At 46.0% G+C, this 16,515-nt stretch overlaps 5 protein-coding genes across 5 annotated transcripts; 1 reads left to right on the top strand and 4 right to left on the bottom strand.

The window, feature by feature from the left end:
- Window positions 1–297: 297 nt before the first annotated feature.
- Window positions 298–828, bottom strand: TrAFT101_009669 (uncharacterized protein; the record flags this gene model as incomplete). Its single annotated transcript, XM_066128727.1, has 1 exon — window positions 298–828. One exon carries the CDS (start codon window positions 826–828, stop codon window positions 298–300), a length of 531 nt encoding a protein of 176 aa, XP_065984847.1.
- A 1,760-nt stretch (window positions 829–2,588) lies between these two features.
- Window positions 2,589–4,555, bottom strand: TrAFT101_009670 (uncharacterized protein). The gene has a single exon (XM_024909785.2). The coding sequence runs from the start codon at window positions 4,038–4,040 to the stop codon at window positions 2,988–2,990; it is 1,053 nt and encodes a 350-aa protein (XP_024761398.2). The 5' UTR covers window positions 4,041–4,555; the 3' UTR covers window positions 2,589–2,987.
- A 1,730-nt stretch (window positions 4,556–6,285) lies between these two features.
- Window positions 6,286–10,548, top strand: TrAFT101_009671 (uncharacterized protein; the record flags this gene model as incomplete). The annotated part of the gene is made up of 13 exons (XM_066128728.1): window positions 6,286–6,324; window positions 6,830–7,933; window positions 7,998–8,083; window positions 8,137–8,330; window positions 8,394–8,471; window positions 8,537–8,616; window positions 8,673–8,725; window positions 8,773–8,859; window positions 8,913–9,414; window positions 9,523–9,555; window positions 9,615–9,897; window positions 9,961–10,112; window positions 10,192–10,548. 13 exons carry the CDS (start codon window positions 6,286–6,288, stop codon window positions 10,546–10,548), a joined length of 3,048 nt encoding a protein of 1,015 aa, XP_065984848.1.
- An 831-nt stretch (window positions 10,549–11,379) lies between these two features.
- TrAFT101_009672 (uncharacterized protein) lies at window positions 11,380–11,826 on the bottom strand (the record flags this gene model as incomplete). Its single annotated transcript, XM_024899986.1, has 1 exon — window positions 11,380–11,826. The coding sequence occupies one exon, from the start codon at window positions 11,824–11,826 to the stop codon at window positions 11,380–11,382; it is 447 nt and encodes a 148-aa protein (XP_024761396.1).
- A 3,515-nt stretch (window positions 11,827–15,341) lies between these two features.
- Window positions 15,342–16,209, bottom strand: TrAFT101_009673 (uncharacterized protein; the record flags this gene model as incomplete). Its single annotated transcript, XM_024909784.1, has 2 exons — window positions 15,342–15,632; window positions 15,697–16,209. The coding sequence occupies 2 exons, from the start codon at window positions 16,207–16,209 to the stop codon at window positions 15,342–15,344; spliced, it is 804 nt and encodes a 267-aa protein (XP_024761395.1).
- Between the last annotated feature and the right edge of the window lie 306 nt (window positions 16,210–16,515).

A 16,515-nucleotide genomic window follows, 5' to 3' on the forward strand; every position in this document is an offset into this window, starting at 1 on the left:
CTTGAGCTCTTCACTTTGGCTATGTAGCCATTAATTACCATACACTTCGTAGATATCAGTAACATAAGCGGTCAGTTGAAAGTAACGCCGTCGTGTGTCTCCGGTGGACAGGTATTAAAAATGAAACACACCGAAGTACATTAATTAATTAGTAGGTAGGTCCATATGCGTAATGAATTCTCTTTTATCTGGACAAGCAAAACCCTTCAAATCCTCGATTCCCACTCCATATTATTAGATCCTCCAACGAATATGTGAACAAGGAAGGAGTTGTAGTGAATAAAGGAAGCGATTGCTTTACAGCATCAAGACGGCGGCGGCAGCACCGATGATAGGAGCCAGCAGCTTGGCGTCGGCAGTGGGAGCAATGGCCAGGGCGGAGGAAGAGGTGGTGGTGAAAGTGTGAGTAGAAGCAGAACGAGTAGTTCCTCGGACAGTGGTAGGAGCAATAGTAGTTTGGCTGTTGGTGGTTCCGGCAATGGTCGTTGGGGGAACGGTAGTGCCGGACTCCACGGAGGTGACGGTGGTGCTTACGGGGCCGGAGCTGGTGCTGCTGCTGGTGCCAGAAGAGGTAGTTCCAGAAGCGGCAGTTGAAGCGCTCGAGGCAGCAGATGAAGCAGCAGAGGCAGCTGAAGAGGCAGCGCTTCCGACGCTGCTAGCCAGGGACGAGGCAGCAGAGGCAATGCTGGAGGCAGCAGAGCTGCCGGCCGCAGCGGCAGAGGAGACGGCGGCGGACGCAGAGGCACCAGCGTCTGTGTTGGTAGACTGGCCAAGAACCTCTCCAGAGAGGAGACCGAGGGCAAGAACAGCGAGAGTTTGGACCTTCATTTTTGTGTTTAGATGATGTTTTTGAACGATTGGATTCTCAGTCTTGTTTGCTGGCAAGAAAAGGAACAAGAGCAACAAAGGTATGTAAGTGTGTAAGTCGACGCTGGGACGAACAGACTATATGGTATATATGGGCCCGTGGAGAGAAGGGAGTGAGTGAAGTGTAAGAGTCGTGTGAATCAAAACAGAGGGAGGCCACCAGCCCTTTAAAACGATCAAAGTCCCGGGCAAATTTCTCTCCCTTATCCCAAACAAGAACAAAAGTCATGCAACAGCCACAGCTGGAGGATCCACGGAGAGTGAGGAGAGAAGCCATACACAGTGTTGACGTAGGCAAGGGGGCGCTGCTTGGGACGCCTTGGTACTTGGGCAGCCAGACAACAACAATCACATAATGGAGTACTATTATTACGGGGGTGCTTTGTAGATCCATAGCCGCACACGGACATGGATAGATACATCTATACGTAAACATTACTGCTACCATCGCCCGCCGTCGCCTACTGTGTACATGCACGAAAAGCACGAAGCCGTCAGAAAAACCTCGAGTCGCTCGCACACACAGATGGTGTGCGGCAGAATGTTCCTACAGGGATTAATTCCCGGTGGCGTTGCAACCGATCGGCGCTGAGCGTTACGCGGAGGAGACAAGGCACTGTAATGGTGACGTATCCTCCGGCAGACCGGCTGCTGGCGTTGCATTGGGCATAAGACCGGCCGGAGAGAATCCGTTTTTCTGGGATCTTGGCAGTGATTTTTTCTTGTTGCCATTTGTTTTGCTATTTCAAAATGGCATCGTAGCGAGAGTCAATGACATTATATCTGGTCATGGAATGCGTCAACGGCCGTCCTATTTAGGCAATTCGCCCAACTGGGTAACAGGGGGGTGGTTGCATAGACATCGTCGATCTTGTCTTGAGCACTGCCCGCCGCAACGGGACAAAGAGAAAAATGCAAGAAAAAGAAACACTAACACGGATGCATCACAAAAAATAGAAACAGCAGCAGAGAGACACTGTATACAATAAGCTGGGTTCGTGTCTCACATGTCGTAATCCGCATAAAGGCTGCGCCTCAAGTGGACCAACCCTGCGCTTCCCCGTGGCTTGGACGTCTTCGTCGTCCGCTCTCTCGCCATCTACTTCTTCCCTTTTAGCCCTCCAGCCGTCATCTGAGCAAAAAAATGGAAGAAGAAGATGGCATCAGTTTGCCTAGGCCAAGATGACGTTTGTATGACCTCCGCGACGACGAATTGAGTGTAACATATGTCTGGGGCGACAGCGGGGGACAGATCTGTTTCTCCAGGAAAAAAAAAGATGGCATCTTTCGTCGCCCCGGCTTTTCCAGGCGATTGAATTTTGAATTTACCTGCAAACTACGGAGTAGGCAAAGCCAGAAGTCCACTGAGGCGTTGGAACGGCTTGAAGCATAATTTCCATGGTCCTTGTTCTATTTTTTGATTCCCAGTTTTTTTTTTCTTTCCAGACCACGGTTTCGTAACTTTTTTCTTTCTTCTCAGGTCAAGCGTGTGCCTTTGATTGGCCACGATAAGGGGTTTGTGCGCAACCCAATGGAATGGAGGTCATTCCCATCTTTGTGAGACTGCAATTTGGGGGTGCTGCCTGCTTCCGTATGTACAGCTTACAAGAAATTATGGAGTGAGTATACGAGACGTCTGCTGCAAGTATACACTATACACCATACGCACACACAAAACGCGGAACCAGGGGGGTTTTACCCCTAGATGCGGCTAGTAGAACTGGATCAGAAAGAGCATCTCGATTCGAAACTAAAATAGGTTGGTTATAAAGGGAAAAATAAAGCAAGGAAGCCAAAAGAGAGGGAGTGAAATAAAGGCGAAAAGCCAAGACAATACGTAAAAAAGCTTGAAACTCTGCCATGAATAATGCCACTGCAGTAGCTGCAGTAGTAAGCTGTCGCCCTCGTATCCCGAAACAACCGCCAGCCACACAGCCCGTCATAGACAAGCCCCCTCTGTCTCTCCCTTGCCGCGATTACAAACACCGCATTAACTGCGCGGGATCAATACAAAAATGGGTACTTGTACAGAAGTAGTTCTAGATGCATGAAAATTATGCCATGAAGCCATTGGTCATGCCACGTTCGGGCTCTTCGTTGCGTGAAAGAGCGTCGTATAATCACTGCGATCTCCCCATAAGTGCGCGGCTCGACGAGTCCTCGAGCTCAAACAGCGTTGACTGATGAATCACTGATGATGGTTCCTGCTTCAGATGCGGTGTCAGTTGCGTTGGGGCGGAAGAGCCGGAAATTGCGCTCTCTCTGCCCACTGGACCTTCGGAGCTCATCATGGACACGATATGTCGAGTGGCTGGTGTTGTACCGGAGCTGATGCTCTGCTGCGACGGCGTAGCAGGCAGCTCCGAGATAGCTGGAGACTTGAGAGGCGGTGATTGAGGCAGCTCCGCCATCTGTTCCACAGCAGCACCATTACCTCGGCGTCCTAGCAACGGCGGTGCTGCGCGATCTCGATGCTCGGTCAGTGAGTCTTTGCCGCTGCCGCCAGCCGCGAAGGCATACTGAGGCTGCTTCTTGTTGTTCCGTCGCTTCAGAGCCCAAAAGGCAACCAAGACCAGTATGCAAACTCCCGCCACTGCTCCCACTGCAATGCCTGCGATGGCACCTTTGCCCAGTCCTTCATTCGCTGAAGGTGGATCTGCCGAAGTTTGAGTGCTCTGCTGTGGCGCGGTGCTTTGACTCGTGTTCGTAGCGGTGCTTAGTGTCGTTGACACAGCACTGCTGGCCGTTGATGTTGCTGTCGAGGAGGTTGACGATGTTGTCGAAGAGCTTGATATCGATGACGAGGCGTCTGATGATAAGAAAGGAGCTGCTTGTTTCGCATTGCTGCTCAGAGTCGCCACTCCGACCTTGTTTACCGGACAGCCGTGATCCTCACATCCCATCTGGGAGCAACATCCCATGAATGGCGGCGAAGAGTCGCGACAAGTGTACCAGAGGAAGCCAGGATCCGCACATTGCTGCGCCAGAATCTGGTCGTAAGCATCGGGATCGAACGATGCGGGCCGGACAGCAGTATCAGGACAGAGGCCGTCGTTTGTTGAGCATGGATCGACGGTGCAGCATCCCACGAAGCGATTCGGCTTGTCTTTGCAGATGTAGAATTTGCCGGATTCGGGGCACGTAAGGCCCAAGTCGGCAATTGGGTCTCCCATGATGCTTGCGGCCTGCTTGGTCTTTGTCAAGAATCAGCTGGCTGGAATGATCTTGTCAATTCACCTGGACTTGTTCGTTGTGGTCACTGATTGAACGGCAATCAACAGACTAATGCTGCTGTCTATGCAAAAGTGCATTCAAACACTCTTTTTCTGTGAGCGAGCAAAGCAATAATCGGCATAGCAAACACGCTCGTTCTTTGTATCAATGGTCCAAAAGGATAACGGCTGAGTTTTCAGGAGCACAGACGGGAAGCACAGAGTATAGATCCGTGTTTGCCTCGACGGACGGACGAGGGGCTCTCATAGAGGCAGGGGACTGTTGCTACGCTTCTCCATTTCTTTCATGCAGCCTCCCGAACACCACCAGTCGACCAAGGACACAGGATTCGTTTTCTCATTTCGGATAATTTCCACGCCCGCGCAAATATGCAGTGATCTCTGAGGCTTGCAGACAGAGCGACACGTTATCTCCCCATGCAAGCATGATGCTAGTACATAATTGTGATACGAGTGTTGTTGGTCCTATGTGAAATTAAGGTCCCTTGTCAACTTCCTTACATGTTCTGACCAACTCTCTTTGTTCCATTTATAGGGGACAAGGCGCCTGCTTCTTTGCCTCGTCGTAGAAGCTCTACTGCTCATATTATTAAAATAGAAATGTGAGCAATGACAGCCTTAGATTATCGGAACGGCCAAAGGTCGTGCGAGGCTTGAGAGAAACTAATGCCTCATACTAATGCAAGTGGCCGTTGGTTGTTAGCTTTGTTGGTGATAAACCTGTAATGCCTGCACGTTGCACTGTTGGTCGTATTCATTTTTCCCATTCCCCCCCCCCCCCCCCCCCCCCCCCCCCCCCCCTGAATAAATCCTTTATTTTTAGTTATAGTTTTGATTGCCAAGAATCTCTGACGCCTATAAAGGATGACTTTGTAATATATGATGCGTCTGACGCGCAGCGCCTGCACAAGGCGAAGAAGCCAAACTTATTAAGATGTAAGTTAACTCTTGTATTCTTAACTTCTTGTGTTTTTCTAGTTGAACGCCTCTCTGAAGATCTCATGTAACAAGATTCTTGTAACAAGCTGTTACCAGGGTGTGACGCATATAAGAAGACTGTAAACGAACATCACATAAGAGAAAAACAAAATTCAGGTATAATGAAAGTGTTTATCAGGTATATATGCCTCTATTTATACCACTATCTTCTAAATATGGGGGAACAACGGTATATATAGCTTTTTTAGTCTAAGTATTGTGCACGATACATGCTGTATTGAAGCAGCGACTTCGGTTAACAAAGAAGATAATCCTGTTATGCTGGGAGATTGCGGCTCTTCAACATCAGCGGCCCCAAAAAGAGCCCTATGTCAAGGTCCATATCATTTTTCAAGCCCTAACTGTGCCAAAAGCTAAGAGACCGTCTTCTGGGAGCGTTCCAAAACGAGTCAGTTTGGGCCATGATGATATACTGAAACAGGTTAATAAGCTGAAATCACCCAAGGAATCTCCAAAAGGCCCAGTTAGAACAGCATTTAGAGCTTCATGAAGTTTCTAGTTTATAGTGGTGTCAAGAAGAACGCGCAAACTCTTGATAGCATGCAGAATGACTTGCGCTAGTTTATGTTGGCGGTCGTGCCAGCGTTGAGAGATGTACGAGGACGGCTAGATGAGGATATGGTGTGATTGAGAGGTTTTCTTTCATAGGCATGCAACTTATCAAGGAGATAGAGTATGCTTTTACCCAAGCTGATAAGATTTATTGCTTTATATGCACTTTAGTCTTGATTGCCGTGATATAGTGCCATGTCAACAATTTGCCAGCTGTAGAATGAAGCGCCAGCTAAGTTTTATTGGAAAATTATCGATGAAGATATTTGTAATACTACTTTCATTATTTAGTATCCCATCCATGGTTGTGGTTAGTCCACATATAAAAACATTAGAATTAAATAATACTAGAAGAAGTAGAAGAAGTAGACGGAGGCGAGCAAGCAGAGGAAGTAAATGTAGCGTAACGCAGGTAGTTTATTGTGCTTCCTCTTAATTGTGAATGGTCTAGATGCCGCATTAATATTATGGTTCAAACTCATGTTCAAATGAAATTTCGAGTCTTATGGTTGGATTTATATGACTATTAGCGATAATATTATTCGCATAGCCCAGGAATATTGAAACATTATTTTCATGAAGAGTCTATGAAGATCTTGTGTAGCCACTTCGGACGCAGTAGGGTCTTCAAAGTATGCGTGCAGCATCTGGCCTCAGCTGCAAGCTGCCAGCTGTTCGGCGCAACTCGTAGAAGAGCCACCTCTCACAGTTGCAGCCAAATGAGAGAGAGAGAGAGAGAGAGAGAGAGAGAGAGAGAGAGAGAGAGAGCTGACAAAATTGTGTGCGAAAAGCTCACCGCCGTCTTCCTCTCTCGTATTCATCTCTTCTCTCTCTTTCCTCCTTACACCATTCCATCTTTCAACTTTTTTTGTTCTCTTCTGATACATTCATTTTTATGCATCATCCATCGTTGTTAAAGGTCTACACTAGGCTTCTCTTAGGTTGCTCGTATACTGATACTCTTCTGTCATCAAGCGATCTGATCTCTCTTAACATTCTCTCTACGCCTTTTCGATGCGACTCAGTTCTTCGACTTTTCTCTTTGCATTAATCGAAGCCAGCAACATATCTGCATTTTTATCTAGGTACTTCCACCACAGGTATTGAACTTTCGTTTATAATGGAAAATAATGTCCCTGTCATTCAATGCTATATCACCCTCGCTAATTTACTTCTAGACATCAACACTTCTAATTTTCGACATGTCGTCTCTATTTTCGAGACAAAATGAAGAGAAAAATGGCATAAAAGATGAAGCGAAAGCGGATTCTGGCGAAAATTCCAATACTTTTTTCGCCGCGCCTCTCATGAGAAACCTATTCGAACACTTCATGAATAAAAATCTTCTCTCAGTATCTGAAAAGCGTTCTCAAGAAACAGAATCTGCTCAAAGCAGTGATGGCAACCATGAGCCTCCGAAGGCCATATCAGGTGTCACCATGAAGGTAGAGGACACTCTGGGAGAACAGATAGGAGAGGACAAGTATGTCAAGATGGAAGAAGGAGATATCGGTCGAATTCTTACTTCGACTAGGACTAATGAACAAGGCACTACTGAAAATCCAGCCTCACACTCACCAGCCATGTACAATGCTGGTGATTCTCAGGCTGAGCGCAGTTGTTCTATCATCAAACCACCATCGTCATACAACGAAGGACAGGAACGACATCAAAATTCTGATGACTGTGCCATCACTAAATCCCCTCTTTCTAAAAACGAAGAGCAAAGGAAACACATTTTGCCCCCGGATTCATCTACCTCAACAGAGGAGGCTGATGGAAAGACTGGACACGAGCGACCCTCAGAGAAAAAGCGAAAGCGCAAACACTCTCGAAAAAATTCCAAATCTCTCAGACATTCTAAACGGTCAAAGCTATCTGACCCTCAATATAAGGACGGAGAAGATAAAGTTAATGCCTCCAGAATAAGAGATAAAATTCCCAAAGACCTTAGTGTTCGGCACGAGTCGACACAGAAGAAGGAGCTCAGAGGCGGTAAAAAACGTTTCAAGTCAAAACGATTCAAGAAAATTATGTTGTCGGAATTAGCGCCGCACCAGGTCAGAGTGACATCGTGGATGGTGAAGAGAGAGAGAGAGCCATTGAGACAAGCTTGCGGAGGGATTATAGCTTATGAAATGGGGCTCGGAAAAACCGTCATGAGCTTGGCATGCATTGCTGCTCATAGACTCAGGAAGAAAGAGAGAAAGATTTCATGCCAGGCGACACTTGTTATAGTGCCTAGCAGCACGTTGGCCACTCAGTGGCTCGGGGAAGCTGAGGTAAGAGAGGAAACGGGGGAGCGGGAGGTTGAAAACCAGAAAATCCACACTAACTATACCACAGAAACACTGGCATGCAGATGCGAGCTCGCGTGTGGCTATATATAACTCAGCTAATCGCGGATTGAAGTTTGCAAAGCAACTGATAGTGTGAGTCACATATACCGCTGGTAACACACTGATACTGTCACTAACATATGTAGTCTCGCTACATATTCCCAATTGCGACACGAATTCCCCAAGAAAGAACAAATGAAGATCCTGGAAAGCCAACACGGAGACGATAATGAGGCTTATGCACAGGAATTCAAGAATAAAGCCGGGCTCTTGTTCCAAATAAATTGGTTTAGAGTGATTTTAGATGAAGCCCATTCCATCACTCGCTGGGCTGGACGCAGTAAGTCAACACGCAATTACTATGATTAGCTCAAATTGAGATATCTTGAGCTAACTAAAACAGCTTTCCAAGCATGTTGTGCCATCAAAGCACAGCACCGATGGGCTCTGACAGGCACTCCCGTCTCAAATAATGTTCTGGGTACGCACAATAATATCACGAAGGGGACGGGATTAGTTACCGTCAGGCTGACTAAAGTTTGTTAGAATTCTACCCATATGCAGTATTTACCAAGTGTGATTTCATTGGAAGTCGGCGATTATTTCAGAAAGAGTATATTGACAAGGTAGGCGCGTCCAAATCTAGCGATCTAAGCTGTTGCTGACGAAGTTTTATCTTTAGGGGCTAACAACAGACGATTTCGACACCCCTCTGAGCTATTTGATGTATCGCGGGTAAGGTTCACAGATATAGCATCATGGGACAATCTAACAAGATATAGAACTGCAGATAAGTCGCTCAACATCCCTGAAACGCTACTTCAAGATATATCTGTCACAACTTCACAGGAGGAGGAGGTATTATGCAGGTACGTATACCAATGTTAGGTACTTTCATACAGGTGTACACTAACATATGAAGCATTATAAACGAACATTATGACAAGCATATAAGCGAATACAAGGAAGCGAAAGAAAAAGCGGCGATGCCCATTTATGAGCGCGAACAAGATGAAAATGAGACACGCAAAGTTGAACCAACAAAGAAGCGTCTCTGGAGACCAATCGAAGCAACAAAGCAGTTGCGTATTCGGCAAGCTTTGTCTCATCCATATTGCTTGGAAAACTTTTTGATGGGCAGCGAGTATCTCGACGTGCAAGAAGTCAAAGAGTTAGTCGCGAGGCTTGAGGAAATTCAAGGGAAGAAGTCTATAATTGAACAGCTCGAAGCGGATGACGGTTGGAAAGCAAGTCTCGGCCAATATGACGTTGGTATTGATGCCCTCAAGGATCGCGACGAGCCTGATTTTGGAGGAGTTTTCGACATGAGCAAGATTCTGGACATGGTTCTTCTACAACATGCCCTTCAAGAATCAGAATGTGGAAAAAATAACTGCTCGTCTCAAGATCTCGTTCGTTTCAAAGTAAGTAGCTTGCGCCGACCCTAACCTCGTTTTACACCGGCTTACTTATATATGACATAGTGCGGCCACATATACTGCCGCGCGTGCCTGTTCGAACTAATGGTCCAGTCCAGCAACCAGTTGGACGGACAGCGAACCAGCGTAAGCATCTATAGCCCCTTTTCTCTTTAACAACGCTGACATTCCTAATATCCTCAAAGACCCTCAAGTGTTCGGTTAGTAGTTGTGGCCAAGATCTGCTAGGTCGCCAACCCGTGGTAACTTTGGAGATGATGGCTGCCAAGGCCATCAAAAATAAAACTTCTGTTGAGCTGGGAAAAGATGTACTCAATAACACAGTCCAGCCGAGAACTGAAGAGCCATTATTCTTCATGGCCGACTCGAGTGGTCCACGATTCATCCCCCCTCCAAGTACGCGGGTTACGGCGACGATGGCCGTCGCTATGACTTGGCTCTCTGAAGCTCCCGAAGATAAAATGATTAGTGAGTATTTGAGAATTCTGAGACTGGTGTACAGCATTGAGCGACAACTAATTTTGTGTCCAGTCTTTACCCAGTTCATTCCCACTTTAAAGATTTTGGGATATTTTTTTCGTTATTTAGGTGTAAGGTTTATTTATTTCTCCGGCACTCTGTCAAAACAGCAGCAAGAACAAGCGATAAACGCATTCCGGACCGATCCAACTGTGATGATTATGGTGAGTTTCAAGCGCCCTTGAGCAATGTTTCTCATGGCACGAATGTCATTTTTTTTTTACTCATATATCTACAAACCAGATTTCTACCTTGAAAAGCGGTGGCCAGGCACACAACCTCACCGTTGCGAATCGCGTCATTCTCGTCGAACCTTGGTGGAACAAGACGGCAGAAAAGCAGGCCATAGGCCGCGTCGTGCGAATGGGCCAAAAGAAGAAGACTTACGCCGTGCGCATCATAACGAACCATCGCGTAGACGATCGTGTTCTCCATTTGCAGAGAACCAAGGAGATAACTGTGGCACGAATGCTGCAGGATGATGGACATGAACGTTTTCATGTTGACGACAAGCGTCTCGCAGATCTCTTTAAGCCGAAGGTTATGGAAGAGAAGAAAAAGGAAAAGAAGAGCAAGAAAGAGTCTTTAACTTTCGAGTGAAGACACTCATTAATATGAGGACCATTTGCGCAAGGCATAGGTAATGGGTGTTGAAACGGAAGGATATTATTCACAAGGCTTGCTTATATCGGTGCTGCATTTCTCCTATTCTTATTCGTTTGCTCAATGACATTCTTTGCTAATATTAACGTTGAAAAAGATAAACATTATTGCTTTTTACTTGACATTTAGTTATATTTAGCACACAAGGGAAATAAAGCTACAAATTGCATTAAGTCCTAGAAAATCATCCTCTTTCCCTTATGTAGCTCTTTTACATCCTATGTTATTAATGAGAGCTTACAAATAAAATTACTCAACCTAATTGAAGCAACACATATTTCTTTATATATTCCATGGCACAATCGAAATTCTCTTGATTACACTTAGTTATTATAGCATCTTCCTCTGCTTCCTCTGCTCTCTTTACTTCATCTAGAAATATATATGTACGTTAATTAGCTCTCCATCAATTGTGTACCATATAATAAATTAATTTATTGAATAAATCCTTCAGATATTCCAATAGACTTTAGCTAGTGCTTTCTTCTCTATAGCTGTTAAATGATTCTTATAAATCTTAGTAAATATTATATTACCATACCACGGAAATTGAATGCTAAAGTGCACCAAGAGCAACAAATCTTCATACAAGTTCCAAATGTTCATAATATCCAATGGTATGTATGCATTGGCTATATCTACATAGCGTCATATATAAACATATGTCCCCTTTTACGGGGAACTTTGAATCATAAAAATATATACATCAAAATAGAGCAGAATATGTACAAATTCCGGCCCCCTTCATACGTTTCCTTAGTATCTCTCTTACTGAGAGATGTACCAGCTGAAGCCCTGGATGATGGTACCGTCGCCATCGTGTCCGCCGAAAGCCTGCCAGAGGTCCAGAGTCATATCAATAGAGTCGAAAGAGTTTCGGTCAGCAATAGCAGCCTGTCGAGTAACGCCGTTGTGGGTCATGGTGATGATCTTGGCGCAGAGCTGGTTGTGCTGAGCAGCGCCGTACTGGTCGAAGACCGCGGCGGGCATGGCGACCAGAGGCATGTTGGGATCAACTGCGTTGGGGAAGTAGGTGCTGAGACCACAAGCACCAACGGTGTACAAAGACTGGCGAGCAGGAGCTGGGTCACCAAACTGGAAGATAGAGCCCTGCATGTTGTCGCCGGAAGTGATAATGTTCTGGCGCTTGCTGTTGGGAGCAGCAGAGGCGGTGATAGCCAACACAAAAGTGGCGATGGAGAGTGAGAACTGCATTTTGAAGATGGTTCTTTTGCGATGGAGTTTCAGATATTGTTTTGCGACGAGGGATGATTTGGAGGAGAAGAATGGACTTCGTTGTTCTCTTATATACTAATATTGACCTCATCCTGGCTTACGAATGTAACACTTACATCTGTAATTCTCGTTGGTGTATACCGACTCAACGTTACCACGTGGAATTGAGTTGCTTCATAGTACTATTAGCGCTGCAGGTACGGTCATGCCGACCCCTGGTATTCATGAAATAGGTAACTAGATCGTACACCACTTGGATCTTGGAGCTTCTGCATTGGTGTTTAGCGCTTAGCGTTCTCGAGCCAAGCGGGCATAGAACAAGATCCTCCATGAACAAAATTTTCCTAAAACAGAAGCAAAAAGCTCCGCTTCTTTTGAGCTGACATGACGATCACATCGGCTGATGCTAGAATCCCATAGCGCCGGAAGTGTCAAATTTCGCCAAGAGAAAACAAAATACTAGAGTAAAATTGCTTATATACTTAGCTTACACACCAACAGGCTCGGAGTGGGAAGGAAACGCACTTCAACATGGGATAAAACAGCACAATGAAACAATTGCCGAATTGATATTACTTTGGCACTATATCGGCAGTAGTAGGTATTTGTTCTTTAGATTCAACCCAATTTACAAGCTTGCAGGGCGTTTAATTTTACTGTAGGCAGCCAACGGATGAGACAAGGGGCAGTAAGCACAAGGGGCAAAACAGCTCAGCCCGTTTCTACTTGAGGCAGGAGACAAGGCTGCGTTACATTGAATGAATGGAATAGAGCCGTTGCTACAAGTAAACACCTAATTTGATTCTATTTACAAGTCTAAATGGATACTCTATGCCGTGTGGGATCTGGCCACAGCTTAATGAGATTCCTAGAATGGACAATTTTGAATTGTAGCGGCCGCAGTGCTCTTTAGAGGTAATATATACCGTCTAATTACATCCTTTTAGAGAGGATAAACATATAGCAACTGCATCTATGCGATATTCATCTGATCAAGGGCTTAGAAGCTAGGCTGGATCAAGCGGGAGTTGCCCGAGCGACTTGCTACCACTTATTCTCTGGCTGGTGGCGAAGCAAACCCATTCTCGCAACATTACCTTCCCATACCTTACTAGTTGAGCTTTCATTCCTCCTCGTGGTGTCTCTATCAGAAAAGAAGAGGGTCTAATAGCATTTCTATTAAATCTAATTACTTAATGGACGGCACTTTGATTCCCTAGTACATTACTAGTAGTATCTTAGTTTACAATGTCTAAGATGGATAGCTCAGCGTTCAGGCAAGTTTAGTCCAGATCAACCCTATCATATATTACACTAATGCTGAGCAGTGGCACACCAAGCTAAAGATAGGTGGATATAGTTGCCGCTTCTAACTTCCTCCGCTGAGTAAATATCGTTGGAGTAATCTTGGGAAGACTCATTTCTCTGAGGAACCGAAATGGGTAGCTAGGTAGGCCCCTGCCATTGTTGCCTCGCAGGAACAGCGTCATATAATTGTAGAGGTTGCATTTACGGAAATAGGCTGATCTTGATTCTGCAAACGTAAAACCAGTTGATCCAATTTCTCAGCACTTGAATAGCAATGCCGAGGTCGAGTATTAGTTACACCAACATTGCGGGATATCAAACCGAGCTTAGAAATGGAAGTTGAACATTTCAGGAAGCTATTCTAATTATCACATGGTATGTAAGCTTCTAACCATTTGGTATGAGAGTCCGCGTAAGCTCATGTTAAGTTCATCCGTCGAGAAAGAGAAATACATGGCTTGCACCTAGAGAAAAGAGTAAAGAAAATGCTAAATAGAAATAAACATTTCAACAGCAAGACTGAATGAACTTGTTCTAAACAAAAATATCTTGAAATGATGGACCAAAGAAGCTCTTGTCAACCTCTAGGCTTGGTAGACCTTAGAAAGGATTCCGAGGGCCGTTGTGGAGAGTATGTACTGCTGTTATCGGCGAACGCAGAATATTTGACTAGCATCACGCCATAACCCCCCCCCCCCCCCCCCCCCCCCAAGAAACTTGTGATGCAGATATTTAATATCATGTAATAATATTACATATTAAGAAACATTTGTCATAGCATAGACAGCCTTGGTTTATACACTACTTCGCGTATGAATGGTGAATATATCTCGAATATTTGTGCCACTACTCTCTGTGCCCGAAGGTGTCTGGATAAAAAATTCAATTTGTAGCTGTTTACTCCTGAAACGAACAAGTTTTCATTCTTTTGGGGTACAAACGAATGGCTCATTTTCAAGGCCGTATCTCCAAAAGGTACTCTCTGTTTTCATAATCCATAGTGAACGGTTCAATGTAATAGTCGCTATTTTTTGAAAGTTGAAGTTAGAATCACCAGCAGTTAGATGGAGAAGTCATGAGTTTGGCAATTATTTTCTTGCCATTTAATATGAACAGCTCAATCAGTAAAGACGGACATTTACGGATGAGGATTTGCAGAAAGAATTGAAGGTTATCACCCTATGATATAAGGCAGCTAAATATCCCTAATAGCTAGCTATAGACTACATATTATGACAAGTTGCTTGTCTACCGCCAAGACTAAGCCTCTAAGAATTGGAAAATTGGATTTCAGTCAACTTACAACAAAATTATCTTGAGTGCCCTTGATAAATAATTTATGATTGTAGCATTTACTACCTATTGGGGAATGTTTGTCTAAATATCTGTTTCGTTATCTAGCACCTTAGCTTAATGAGGCAGTCAGTTCACACATGAAAAGATTACACTAGAAGAATTAGAAGAAGATTAGAATAGCTACAAATCGGTGATATTAGCCACGATTGGGTTGCTGGACAGCAAAAGTGGCGTGTTGAATGATAATTTTCTACTACCCCGTCATAGTTACCCTGGACAGTGTATAGTAAATGGCGCTTCTCCGCGAATGAAATGGAACAAAATATAATTTGGCTGTAAAGAAAAAGATTGCTAATTGCTGCGAAACTATCTATCATCCATATAGCGCTTTAATGGCACGAATGGAACATTGGCGCTTCGGTGTCAAAGCCGCTGAGCTCAAATAGCGGACAAGCAGCTGAGAGGGTATGGAGTACCTTGTGATATGATTCAGGAACAAAGCGAAAAAGGTGATCCTGAATGCCCGCTTTCCCTGTCTCCTTGCTCTCATATTTCGAATCACATAATCCCCCTCTTCTGAGATCATTACCTCCTTGCTATAATGTGCGCGACTGTCAACTGCGCAGTGGCTGCATTAAACGCTGAGTACAAGGATCCTCGGAGCAAGCGAAGGCATGTTACTATGGTAGTGGTAACGCACCATGCTAACTCTGCAGGTCATTAGAGCTCACCGCATTTTGGCAACGCGATGCGTCTAGACCAAATGAATCATGCACTAAACATTTCCCTACATAAATTGTCATCGACCCTGGCCCCAACTATGGATTGGACATGAAGCTGCGGTACCAAGCTAGCTCCTGCACAAATGTGCTGTCGCTCCATGCTTGTACTTAACCATGCTTCATGAAGTTGAGGAACGCCTTGGCGATTGCAACGCCATCGTGCTCGTTGGATGAGCGACTGAGGCCGTCCTTGTATAAGTCATCCGTGAAGATGCCAGCTTTGTGTCGGTTGGTGATGATCTCATCGACGATTTCTCCGGTGAATTCTGGGTGGCCTTGGACGGTGATGTACCGACCAGGGCTATACATTGCTTGCACGGGGCATATCTGGTTGCCTCCCAAAGGAATGGCATCCTTGGGATATTCTAGAACAACATCACGATGCATCTGATGAATGCGCTGCAAGAAAGATTTACGTCAGCGCAAGCAATATACGGGCACTGAGCAGCGCATGCAAGCTTACCATTTTGTCGAGCTGGAAAATGGCCTTGCCCTTGTCGGTCAAGTCAACGTCGGTGACGGCAATCTCCCAGCCCTTATCACTCTTGCCGACGGGCGCACCCATGGCCCTGCCAATGATCTGGTGGCCGAAGCACACGCCCACGACTCTGATGCGGCCGGTGTTGATGGCCTGCTTTGCATACTCCACCAGTTTCAGGATCCAGGGGTCGTTGTCAAATGCTGTGTGACGTGACCCGGTTATCAGTATGGCATCGACCTCGTCCAGCGGCGGGTACGACTGCATGTCCTCGACAATGTTGTGCGCCGTGATGGAGGCCACGTCGGAGAGTTGGCGCGGCGGATCCATGGCCTTGGCGGCCGCTGTTAACAGCGCAGTGAAGACGCCTCGATATCCGCCATACTTTGCATTGGTGTTGGGTTGCGGCGTGTCGGCCTCGAGAAGCAGCAGCCGGAGAGGCTTCACTGCGAGCGAGCCGGATGCGGGCCCCGAGCCGGAGATGGCATCGGCGGGCATTTCGCTGTTGGCAAGGATACGAGGGCGGGACGGCGAGGAGAGCCGGGGCGGAGATGAGACGCTGTGTGGCGTGTGCTGCTGGAAAGCGATGTAGATGCGTCGGTTGCTTGATGCTGCGAGCGCGACAGTGACGGAGAGATACGAAGAGGGGTCTGGGTTAGAGCCGTTGAGCCGTTGAGCCGCCAACTAACACCAGCAGAGGCCGTGGCGGCATGTAATCATCTGGTCTGGTCTTCGATGCACCTGGGCCTCGGGTTTCCGAAATCGTGGAGCATCGTGGAGCATCGTGGAGTGGTCGCGCGGCCG

This window comes from Trichoderma asperellum, chromosome 6 (genome assembly GCF_020647865.1).
Source record: "Trichoderma asperellum chromosome 6, complete sequence".
NCBI classification, from domain to species: domain Eukaryota; kingdom Fungi; phylum Ascomycota; class Sordariomycetes; order Hypocreales; family Hypocreaceae; genus Trichoderma; species Trichoderma asperellum.

Excerpts from the sequence above, each read along its gene's own strand:
- TrAFT101_009670 (XM_024909785.2), bottom strand. The coding sequence starts at position 4,040 with ATGGGAGACCCAATTGCCGACTTGGGCCTTACGTGCCCCGAATCCGGC.